Source organism: Strix uralensis, chromosome 3, assembly GCF_047716275.1.
Source record: "Strix uralensis isolate ZFMK-TIS-50842 chromosome 3, bStrUra1, whole genome shotgun sequence".
Taxonomy (NCBI): Eukaryota; Metazoa; Chordata; class Aves; order Strigiformes; family Strigidae; genus Strix; species Strix uralensis.
The window spans coordinates 83,788,771-83,801,957 of NC_133974.1; the positions used below are offsets into that span (position 1 = coordinate 83,788,771).

General features: G+C 35.6%; 1 protein-coding gene across 10 annotated transcripts in view; it reads right to left on the reverse strand.

Annotated features, from left to right (window-relative positions):
• SIPA1L2 (signal induced proliferation associated 1 like 2) overlaps positions 1-13,187 on the reverse strand; it is a 151,010-nt gene that overhangs the window by 30,826 nt on the left and 106,997 nt on the right. For all 10 annotated transcript variants that reach the window (XM_074863136.1, XM_074863142.1, XM_074863140.1 and 7 more), the window contains 4 exons: positions 6,228-6,485; positions 2,532-2,615; positions 958-1,061; positions 442-545 (listed from right to left, as the gene is read on the reverse strand). In XM_074863136.1, the coding sequence (XP_074719237.1) occupies positions 442-545; positions 958-1,061; positions 2,532-2,615; positions 6,228-6,485 (550 nt within the window). The remainder of the gene's footprint in view (positions 1-441; positions 546-957; positions 1,062-2,531; positions 2,616-6,227; positions 6,486-13,187) is intronic.

The window sequence follows — 13,187 nt, forward strand, 5'->3', positions numbered from 1 at the left end:
ATTTTTATAGTGCTTATTGATAATTATACTACATGGGAATTTCACACAACATGACAAGTAGTATGGTGAATATAATTTTTTTTTTTAAAAAGGATATGAAATACTTTATAGATTAAGCAAGCCAGTATAAATGAAGCTGTAAATACACAGCTGAGTGTAGACTATACTAGTTTTATCTCCTCAATGCCTCAGACCCAAGCCCTCCTGTAGTTCTTAGTTTATAAACACAGATTAAGCACACTCAATTCACTCTAGATTCACCATCTAGGTAAGCATACTCTTTGTCTGCCAAAAAACACAGTGGTCTTCATAAAGTACTAAAATGCATTTTTAAGATGTATTTCTTTAAGTCCAGGGTTGGGGGGGTGGGTTGTTTTGGGGTGGTTTTTTTTGTTTGTTGGGTTTTTTTTTTTTAGACATGAATCCAAGTAAAAGACTTACATGTGAAAGTTTGTTTGGTGACTCCTTTCCACTGCCTTCTTTCTGTAAAGCCCGGTCTTTGTAGGAGCTCAGGACTTTGGTCGATGGTGCATGCCACTTGGTTTCTGCCATAAATAATTGTGTTTTAATTTCTGAATGCTAAAAACATGAGTGTAAGATACAAAGAAAAAAGGCACATGGCTTAACATCAGGTTTCAAACATGTACGCTCTTTGGAATCAAGAGACGTGTATCTTCGCAGAATTTCCTAAGATCTAATTTTTCAGTGAAAATTAAGTGAAGTTCAGCCTGCTTCTCATCATTCATGAAGCTTTCTGAAGTTCAGGAGTAGTTGGTTCCAAGTATTATCTAAATATCCTACACCATATTCTGTTTGACTGTCTGTAACAGTCCCCACTTTCACTGTCATATTACATGCTCTTTTTGTATCAAACCTTCGCATCAGAAGGTGGTTGCACTCCAACAGGCACTGCCTTGCAAAGAACATTTATTTTTAAGATACAGGTTTTTTTATTACCTGAATGTCTAGTTCCTTCCAGAGTTTCCTCTCGTTCTCTGCCTCCTTCACACTCCAGTGAGCCTGAACCTTGGTGGTGTTCATGGAGCAAAGGGGACTGGCACCTTTTAATGTAAGCAGAAAATTAAGCTGTTTGCTTTTTTTTCTTAGAAAACTAGTTACATGATGAACAACACTTTTTACTCTTCAAAGCAAATATTTTGTGATTTGTTTAAACTATCACCGTCCTCCCCCCCAAGCAAGTATAGTAACATTTCCAAATTCTGCATGGAAATATTTACATGCAATTTTTTCAACAACACACTGTTATATCTTGAGTGTGAACAGCCCAAGAAGACACTGAACTTTAAAAATAAATGCATTCTTAGGGCTATATATCCAAAGGTTTTTGCAATGGAGAGCTATGGTAATGTATGCTTTACTGCTTTATGAACTAAGTCCCTCAGAAAGTAACTATAATTTTGTGGGTTCTCACACTCAGAACACGTAAGCTAGTACCAGATCCATTACTTTGTATTGTATTGCAAAAGTTAAATTATTTCAATAAGCAACACACTGAAACCAAGGTTGCTATTAGAAATAACTGTGCTGGAAAAATGACACAAGATGCATTTTCATGTGTTTACTGTAAAAACATTTGCTATAGGTTTTTTTTAATTATTAGCATCTATTTAGCTGTCAGAGAATTCAGTGAGTATTCTGAAATTCCTTAAGAAGTCTCCAAGATATTGCAAATATATCTGCTACATGGAATATCTTGACAAATCATCATGCCAAAGCAATATTAAGCTTACAGACAAGGAGTCAAACTGATATTTTCAATATTCACATTTTTTCAGAAAAGTAGCTTCTGAAAACCACATGGCAAGTCTGGAATGCTTTTATATTACGCTATGTATGCTATACATTTTATAACAGGAGTGTTTTCAGCAGCCATATTTATACAACAAAGTGATAACTTTAAAGTAATTTAGAACAGATGCTTCACACAATATGACATGTACAGTATATTGGGGCGGTCTTTTCTACACAGATAGCTATTGCTGAAACTTCAGCATCAAGGGATTAACAGGGATGTGAAAGAACCATCTATATGCTGCAACAGCCTTTTAGGGAGAAGAGACCTCTGAAAGAGTGCTACTTTCTTGACCAGAGATGCTAGGGAATGGATGCCACTGGAGCAAGAACAGTAGGAAATAAAACCTTTGAAGACCATAAAGATAATTTTTTTAATCTAATACCCTTCCACTGAAGCAAAAGGAGGAGATATTACTATTTTATCCCAGTTCTGAGTTACTACTTGATTTCTGGCCTGTTTCTGAGAAAGCAAACCTAAAAACTGTTTGTTATTTACCTGAATTGTAAAGTAACAATTTGGTCCTAAAGAGTTAAAGCAGTATGGCTTTAAAATTGCATTGGCATACATGTTATGTTAAAGATCAGTAAACCTGTATGTGTTAAAATATACTAACAGTTTACAAATAAATCTATGATATAGAACATCCACATAAATTCTACTTCAGAAAGAAGATGCATGGGAGCTACAGCAAAATTTAAAAAAAAATCACCAATACCCATCATATCCCACTTGCTGTCTCCACTGGCTGCTCCCGCTGGGTCCTGGGTCACTGGAGGAGGACTGGTTGCTCGGAGAACTTCTGCAATGTTGACTAGAGTCAATAACAGTGCACTGAGGTATTTGTGGGGTTTCAGATTTGAACTGGGCTGTGCTTCTTTTATGAAATACATTCATTTTTACAAATAATGCAGATGCAGTATGAACACTTAATTATATTCATTTTGGGAATTTAGAGTTTTATCTTCGTTTCATAAAACTTAGAAATGTATTTTTAAAGTATACTATTTATTTCATCACTAAGAAAATATTTCCAACCAAATATATTAAAAAGGTACAAAAAGAGAAAGACTAAGTGCCAAATCCTATTTTCCTTACATCTAGGTTTACTTCTGAACAAGTGGGATTACTCAGGAGTCAGAGCAGCTGGATTAGGTCTCTAAATTTATGTGTGGAAAGCTCTCATGATGGATCAGAAATGATTGTTAGTGGCTTTGCATGTATTCCTATTTTCAGCATAGTAATTTAGAAGAGGTAATACCAATACTTTTTTAAATTTATTAAGTCTTTGACATAGAAAAGCAATAAGAAAACATTATCATGAGTAGTATTATTTTGTACTTACTATTTAAACTTTTGAGCCTCATGTCTTAATGTCTCTACTCTCCTTGGATTTCCAGACCAGTTGACTGGTCAACTAACAGTTGAAATGCAATGCTCAAATTTGGTTTTGATCACACTCCTATCCTTCACTTCTGTGCATATCAGTCCATAACTAAAACACAACTTTTCTCAGTGACATTACCTTGAATTCCCCATATTTCCCTTCTTTTTTTTCTTTTTTTTTTTTTTTTTAATGCTATATGTAGAAATGAATATATGTACTCAGGGAAGAGGTGAAAAGAGGTAGTTTTGGATTTATGCACAACACTTTCTCAAGGACATGACATTCAATAAGAAACCCTACTGTTTAGCTTGAAAATTTTAAAGACATTAGGTATTCTATTTTGTCTAACAGCCAAACACATATACAGTTAGCAGATAGTATAGTGCCTAATTTTTCAGCATGTCTCTCTGTGACAAGTATTGACAGGACTGAGCCTCTCTCAATCAAATGAAATACTCTATAGGCTAAGTTGAATTCAGTTGCATGTTCTTGTTTCTTACCACCAAGAACTTTGCATTTCTTGCACAGCTTAAGTGAATCAGCATTAAGAAATGAGTAAGTTATGATCCCATGTGTTTCCAGCCTCCAAACTGACGTTTAGGACATTGTCCTTAAAATGAGGACTGACAAATATCTAGATCCCAAGTCTCTCATTTGCTGGACAAGTGTCTAGCCATTAGACTACTAAACAAAAGGTGGCTACAAAAAGAGAACCACAGAAATCCAGTCAGTGAATGCCTCACACAGTTCCTTTACAGAAGAGTTGCAGCTATCTGCTCTCAGGAATGGATTCCAGACTCCAGGTGAAAGGACGCACTCGCCTACAAGTGCAACTCCGGGACTAAAGTACACAGAGACTTCTTGGTGTGAAAAAACAGAAGACTGAGTCTGACTGAAGTTTCAGTCTTAGGCACTTGCTATGAGCAGCTGTCACAGAATTGGGCATTTTGTAAAAACAGGAGTAGAGCTCAAGGATATCCTTGTATTTCTTAGTGACTAATTAGAGGATACTCCTTGATCAACACAAAAACATTTGGAGTGCCTTCTCAAAGCACTTAACTCTCCCCTGGAACTGTACTAGGAGCATAGATGCTCAGCTTCCAGTTTTTAATTTCACTCCAGGGACTGGGCACTTAACTGTTACATGTCAAAGTAGTTGAATTGTTGCTGCTTAAGTCTTTTACTATGTCTAGCCCACATTACTGTTGCTTCTTCCTCTTTTTATCTCTAAAAACAACCATTTTATCACTGACTTCAATGTTAGCTCATTTTCAGATCAGTTGCTACAACTTCCCGTTTTATCAACCAGTTTCTCCTTGTCTGCACTCTTCAACTTGTCTAAATTGATATTGGGTCTCTGACCCTCCAAAATTTCTTCATCGTTTTCCTAGCCTGAGTATAAATTTTCATCCTTGCAAAACTACTTATAAGTGCTAATCAACCTTACTTCAAACTCTTTTGTTTTAAGCCCATCTCCCTGTCAAGCCATCAACTATGCCTCTTCCCATGTGGAAAGACTTTGCCAGTTAGGTACCTTTCTTTTCATGTTTCAAGATCCACATGTCACAGTTCATCATTTTCCTCTCTTTCCATTATTTATACTCTGCACCATGTCTTCCCCCGAATAGCACTTCTGTGTTGCACTTGTTTTGTTTAAGTGATACAAGAATTACTTCATGGCAAGAGATTGCCTCTGTCTTAGCATTTTTTCACATGCTTCACTGAGTGTTAGGAAAAGCGTAACTTATCTTTGTGAAGTTTTTTGGAAATGAGTTGTATGTCAGAAAACTTTCAATTTTTTTTCTGTATAGGCATACAATAAGCTTAATAAAGCTCCATAAATCCTGAAGTATTTCTAGACATTTGATACATTTGTCTCCTTACACTAGATGTTACCGAGAATTTCAGCAACAAGACATTAGGAAAAGCTTAAGTGCTATTACGGTATATACACGCTTACAGAAATGCACCTCTCCTTTTTTCAGGGGGTGAGGAGGGCAGTAGGGGAGAAGGAGAATACAAATGATCAAATGGTCATAAATGGGAGTCTGCCTTCCCCAGACCATGATATAGACATATTTTCAAATATGTACTATAACCTGTATATATTTCAAACAATGTAAAAAGTCACTAATTCTTTTCTACTGAATAAGATAGATACTGTAGCAATAGTGGTATTTCATGATTTCATCCACAATTTTATTAAGCTATTTAAGACTAGTATTTTAGATTTTCATATCAATTAGATATTTTCAACATGCAGTGGTATTTAACTTGGAAATTAGACCTACATCACCCCATGAAAAAAGGGCATAAGCAGAAATAATTGAAACAATAAAGGACAGAGAGTTCTGCTCAAGACACATGGCTTTCCTAAATAATTAAAAGTTCAAATGTATGTACAAATTTTTAACTTTAAAAATAATTTTTTATCTTAAGAAGAATTATGATTAAATTAGAACAGAGCTAACATTTAAGGATACCAGCCCATCATCTAAGAGGTGTTACATATTCAAATCACAAGCTCTGCTTTGTTTAATTAAATGCAAAGCCAAGCATAAGGACTGGTAACGAGTTACAGAACCCTTTGAAACTATGCCAAAAGCTTGGTAATGAGATTAAATAATTCATTTTTAAAGGGATGAGTTCATTTTATTTACACTCATTATTTGTTTAAATAGGGTCCCAAAAGGTGGGCGACAGGACATTGTTTAGATCAAAAATTCACAAGTCAGTTTCCCACTGATTTGATTCCCATTGATTTGGGACTAAAGGGAAAGGTTAGCTGTCCTCAGCAGTGGGATCCTCAGTACAGTCCACTTCCATCACAAACAAAAAAAGTCACTTGTTTCTAGTAGGGAACTGGGCTTACTGAATGCTTTTTAACAGAGCCTCAGAATTCAAATTACTGTCAAAACTCAACAAAACAGGGTTTAAAAAATAAGTATACCAAAGTTCTAGGAAGCAGAGATATCGAAAGTAAGGCACATTAGGAAAATGACAGGCATTAAACAGAGAGTATATTACCTTGCACCATCTGGCAGTTTTCTATCAAAGGAAGTGCTGCGAGGAATGGCTGTCTGAGCCTGCTGGAGAAGCTGCTGGCACTGCAGTCTGTCAGATGTTCCTAGGATTGGAGAGGCACGAGAGAGAGGCTGCCCAGCGGGAGTCGGCACCCGATGCCAAGTAGTATTCCTTCTGAAAGGGGTTTTATACTCACATGGGGTGCCTTCACTGTCAAGTTTGTATTCCACCATGGGTATACGACAAAGTTCTGAACAACCCCTGCAGGACAAATAAAAGTGCTGATCAGTCTCACTGGAGGGAACAGAAAAAGAAACCTTGCATTCTACAGTCAGAAGCACATGCATGTGTTTCTTCCAGGTGCACAAAGGTGTTCATATATCATCGTACAGCTCTTCGAACATTTCAAAACTATCATGCCAACCAGGTAGGAAACATTCAAATTAAAGGATTTGCTCTCATGTGCTCAAAGGATTTTGAACTCTCTCCTTGCCCTTCAAAAAGGAGAAAATACTAAGCTTTTATAAATTAATCTGCACCTTGAATTTTACATAATAAAACCTAGTAGAAACAAAGCATTCAAAAGTCATAAAAAACCATAAAGTTCTTCTATAACAACTTTATTTCTTTAAATTTAATAAATACATAAAATATTAATAAAAAATTTACACATCCAAGATTACAAAACATGTTTGTGGCTTTGCAGCAAACTAAATATTTCTTGGTCGTACTGAGAACTTTACTTTAGAATCCCACCTTGTCCCCACCAAGTTACATAGCATATACACTGTGATGCAAATGATTACATGGCATCTAAATATTTTTCCATTTGCTTTCAAAGTATACGTTATAATGTCTCTCTTCCTGGGGGGCTCTATGCCTGGAAGAAAAATAGGGAAGTGGAAGGAAGTGACAAATCAGAAACAGTCTGGCTTACAACCTCTGCTTGAAGCCTCCAGTTAAATACTAATAGTATTCCCAGAAAGTGTAAGCTCAGATAAAAGTAGTGACAGTGTTCCCTGAAAGATCAGTCTGCCTGTGGGATATTTGCTGTAGAGTCAGGCTGGACTTGAATTAAGGATTACTGTTTCAGAAATTAGTTAAACAGAAGCTTCACACCCTCTTTAAGCCAACACTGATTATCACTGCAGATATTTTATATTCTCACATACTGTCTCCATTCTGATAGGCAGTGCATACTAATTTAACATCTATAAAGAAAACACCCTAAATAATTCTAATGCACTGCATTAAGTAAGAAATAGTGAAAACTTGCTTCTGTCTCAACTACAATTTTGCTCTATCCCTTGAGCTGAGTCTTGATTGAGCTTTGCTTTTGTTGAAAACTCAACATTCCCCATTTCCAACTGAAGTCACCTAGAGAAAGTGCTACAGAGTGTATGCAAAGTGTTTACAGACTTAATCCTGAAAATGTTTTGACACAAATAGCTTAACACAAATGTTCAGTTCAAATAAATTGTACAGATTCTCATACATTCAATTACTGTGCGCTAAAGCTTCTGAACCATACCCCAAAAGAACATTTTTATTGGTAGTGTTCTAGTAAGCAGATTAAAAAAAAAAAATATAAAAATGCTAACTATGTTACTCAAGGCTGTTGCAGAGAACCTGCGTGTGCAACTGTAGCAGTTACATTCTAGATACTTTGTATATGTACAGTCTGATCCAGCCAGATGCTTCAGGCCGTTGAGTTTTGTGGTACTAAATAGGCAAACATTTTATGCTGTTGCATTAAATCTCAGTCTCTGCTGGCACTCAAACATACAAAAAAGGTAAAGAAAGAACTATAAACTATAGAGGATAAAGCACTGAGAGTGGATATTAGCAGCAGTGTAGGGTAGAAGACACCATGATGAAGATGAGCTGAAGAGGGGTCACTAGAATGCTCCAAAACAGAACTCAGAATTCCTGTTTTTTTCAAGGTTATTCTTTGATCAGAAATATCAGTATTAAATGCACCAGTAAAATCTGACATGTATAAACTCTGCTGACAAATTACAGCTGGACATGCTGGAAAGCATCAGAGAATTTCACAATAATGACTTTCTAGTTTTAGCTTCCCTATGGAGGTAAGACCACCTTGATAGTCTCCTCTCACAAAGAAGGAATGGAGCTACAGAGAAATCAATGTTATAAAATTATCAATTAATCTCAGAAGGTCAATTTGCTATATCTGTAGCCTTCCTCCCACTCTGAAAATGCCACAGTTATTCAGACCACCACTTCAAACCACCTCAGTTCATGGATCTATTTTTTAAAATTGTTTCACACTTTTGAAAATCACAAAACACATGTTGGGCTCTTAGAATGATGAATGCCATGGAAATGCCAAGTTAAGCAAATTGTATAGGATTGTGCAAACATTTCTACTGCTGAAGCATACATAGAATACATTTCTCCAGTGCAATATTCAACTGCGTGTATCCCAAGACCATTCTCCTTTTCATAAAGTTCCCTGCCTCATTCACTGCCTGCAACAAATAAGACCAAGGTGTAGGAGACAACAGCCTCCAGCAACACAACCCTAACTCATTTCCATGTTACATGAATATAGAAAGTTTTCAAAGGCAAAATCAACCTAAGATTGATTATTCAATTAAAGACTTTCATAAAGCTTTATATACAAAACAAACAGAACAAAGAATGCACTGATGACACAGCAAGGTTAATATTAGCTTAGTGCACTGCATAATTTTTCATGTGGCCGTATATACACAGTTTGTCATTATTTGACTAGGAAGTTGAACAATTATGTAGGCTACAATTCAATCATCCTTCTGCTGATTTCTTAGTATTGTTTCCCGCCCTTCTTCATTTCGAGAGACCTTAAGTGTTAGAAACAAACCACCACCTCCCCAACTTTTATCATTAAGATATTGATTTCACATTTTGTCTTGGTAATTGAGAAAGTGATAGCATGTAATTGTCATTGTATCCCTTATTAGATACCCCCCATAAAGTACTTTAAGTGATGTAAAAATAGCCATGGGTTTTGAAGGTAAAAGGAATTGTTACCACTATTTAGTTTGATTCAGCTTGCTAGCTGAATAACTGAAGCATGATATAAAAATAGCAAACAAAAAGCTTTCCTGCAAAGAGTAAGAATTTAAAATTTTGTAAAATTTTGTGTTTGCTTGCATCATGAAAATGTATTCCTCTGACAAATGAAAAAATTATTCAGAACATTGACCCTGCAAACAAAGGCTTACAAAACAACCCTATTTCAAATCACTATAAAAATCTAACAATGTTACTTTTAAATTCAAAACAGAGCCCCAACATAACTGTTGTAACTGGTGCCCCCCAAAATTCCATGGTTAAAATTGAACTATTTCATATGGCTTCATTTGTCACACAGACTTTAATTTAAAAGTGTCAAACCAATCAGTTCAACATTCATATGAAAAATTATGCTTGATTGCTCCACAAGCACCGCTCCACTAAAGAACAGATACTGCAGTATACTGAGATATGTAAAGTCATAATTGTAGCTACCTCCCATATCAGAAACAAAGAGAATCAATTACTTCATGCCTGCAATCTGGTAAGGATCCCCAACCCTGCCACGGGTCAAACTGCAAGTTATTTTGCATGAAAAAAGACACAAAATCAAATGCAATTTCCTATTAAATATTTAATTTGACCATTATCGAACTTCTATTTATAATATTGTTACTTACTCCACTAAATGAAGTATATACTTTGGCACTTGTATTGAATGACAGTTTTTAATTCTCTTTTTAATTTTAAATTTTTTTAAAATTCACTTTAAAGAATATGTAAAGACAAATCTATATTTTATGGTCTTAGAAAGATATTTAAATTTATGTTAAACAAGTAGAGAAATGTCTTTTCCAATTATATTTGATATAATATTTTGAAAAACAGACTCATGTTATTTATCAAGCAAGCATGACCAAGTCTTAACCACACATCAAAAATGACAGCACTTCGTGTCCTTCACTGTAGTTTGGTACTAATTAAATCAATCCTTCAACATAAAGCACAGAGTCCTACTAATATCTTTGGTTCAAGAGCCATATTATCCTATTAAAAATCTGGTTAATAAAACCTACTCTGCAATTACACAGAACATGACTCTACGATACCGCTAGAAGGTCATGACTGCATATTAAAATTTAAAAGTCCACTACAGAAATCTGCAATATTCAAATGTTATTGCAAGGAGCATTATGTTCTGAAACAATTATCAAGCAGTCCATTAAATTTTTCAAACTATATTAACCAAACATTTCAACATTAATTTAAGATTCTATATAAAGGTTTTGTAAAAGGCTTTGTGAAGGGCCTATATCAGACAAGGATGCTAGTTAAAAAAGGTAAATGTTCATCTCCATGAAAAAGTTAGAAGCTTTCATATACTATGATCAGCAGTTTGGCACCTTGATAACAACACCAAAGCCTTCTCTTCTGTTATATCCTATCACTATCAGCTACTGGGTATGACTTCGCTATTTAGACCCCAACTACCTACAAATTTTATGCATCATGAATGATTTGTTAGGGTAATAACAGAACTAGAATAACCGGTCACAATTTAACTTAAGTTCAATGTATCACAAATCTGAACCACTAAGGGAGATGTAGGGACAGAAGAGTAATCATTGGTGTTCACCAGTTGTATTACACCAACAAATTATCTCTTACTATCACCATTTCAATTCAAAACATTTAATCTTGCTCAATGAGGAGTCTTCAACTGTATTTAGTAGTACAGTAAGTAGCTGCACTCTTTTAACTCAAATTGCATTTGAAAGTAATCACTTCTATTACAGTGCATGTTTGTTCTTACACTACCGCAGTTCCCACAAAGTGTTACTATGAGACTGAGGACTCATCATGCAATCTATTAAATCCACATAATAAAACGTTGATTAAATTCACATAATTGTTGGGACTAAACTGAAAAGCAGAATTCAGTAGCTTAGTTTTGCTTAGACTCACCGTGTAGTTAAATAAGACATACATACATCAATTACCCCTTCTCTGACACTCTGAAGCGCCTCCTGGAAGTACCTCCTCGACTGCACTGATTCCCTCTATCAACTACAGTGCAAGTCCAAGACTTTGGATAAGATTCAAATGGTCTAAGAGAACTTTGGCTAAAAAGTTAAGACAAAAATTCCAAGTTCTGACATCTCAGAAACAGTAGTCACACTTCATCCAAAAAGAAAGAGATGTCATTTGAAAAAGAGAAAATCAGTTTTACTTTAAAATAATTTCATAGCACAACAGATGTATGTGATTGCTTATGGCAACCTCAGATATGGCTGCTGCCCACTTTATCACTCCTGGTTTAAGGCGAGTGATAACTCTCTGTCAGTCCCTTCATAGAACTGAAGAGTTGAAGCTGACAATCCTTCCTTTATGAAGATATACTCATTGTCCTTCTGATCTTTGTTACTACTCAGTTTTAAACAGAATCTTTGCATTGGTGAGCTGACAATTTAGAGGCCTCCTAAAAGCCTCTACATCTGCACTGTTGTATGAAAAAGAGAAATACAGACAAGGTGTTGGATGAAAGGAGCAAGTCAGGAAATAAAAGAGGAGGAAAAAACCCAAAACCAACCAAGGTCTTTGGCTTACTTGTATATTCAGCAAGGCAGTAACAACCCCTGCAGTCTCTGCTGATGGAAACTAGGACACAAGCAGAGCAAGTCACATTTCCAAATCCCAGAGAACGGGAAAACAACTACATCAAAAGACAACAATTATGAGGAATAAAGGCTTGAGAAGCTATTGTCAAAGAACGAAGAACCACTGGGAAAAATAGATAAATAGGAGAGATTTTTGTGACACTGAGGAGAAAAGCCTTCAAAATTCACCATAAGACTGCAAAATGAAGAAGAGCTGGAAAAACAATGGCGGGGATGTAAAGGTTCTATTATGCTCCAACTTAAGAAATGGAAATGAAGAGTAACAGACAGGACAAATGAAGTAGGGGGAAACACTACCAAATGGATATTTGTCTTTGAGCTCTAAAAGGACAGTTCAGAAAGAATCCTGATTTTGAAGTAGCCTTTAAGATACTGGAGAGACAAGATTAGCAATAAGACTGCACATGAGGAGATACAGGAAAACACAAATGATCCTCATCAAAGAAAACCAAGTCTGTTTTCCAGAGAGAGGTTATTGCAGTCTTCACCCCTGGAGTTTTTGAATCCCTGAATGGATAAAGCCCTGAATAACCTGGCTTGACCTCATAGCTGATGCCATTTTGAGCAGGAGGTTGAACCAAATAATCCCCTGCAGTCCTTTCCAACCTGAATTATCCTATGACTCTGTGATTCCAAAAGATCAATTCATTTGCACTTTTTGCAGAGATCCTGGACATTCCAACCCAGACATAACAAAAACAGATTCTAAAAAATGTTTTATATAATAGTAGGTATATATACCCAAAGTTATTTACAATGAATAACTTCTTTGCTGACTCAGAATTGCATAAGCAATATGCTAAGCTTCAAAATGCCGAAAAGATGTGGTTCTCTTGAGTTTTTTCAATCACATTGGACAATAGAGAGAAGGAAAAACAACAACAAAAAAGAAATAAAAAAGTCTGGAACTACTATTTACATCTCTGTATAGAGACAATCAGAGTTTTGCCTGGCATTTTTGGTTTTTTCTGCTTGACTGTAAAACTGTACACATAATGAACTCTAGCAGTTATAACTTCTGCTATGAGTTCATTCATAACTAAATGTAAGAAAAACTCAAAAACTTTTTACTTGGATGATAAATATGATAAGAATCAGAGAACTGTTTTCAACTTTGTACCTTTTTAGTTTATAGTTCTTTTGTTAGACTACTTCTGGGTGGAGAACATATGCTATATACATTGCTTAGGTCTTCCTTTGCTTTGATGCAAATCAAAATACAAAAAGATGCTCATACAATAAAGTTTCAGCTTCCCAAGGATTA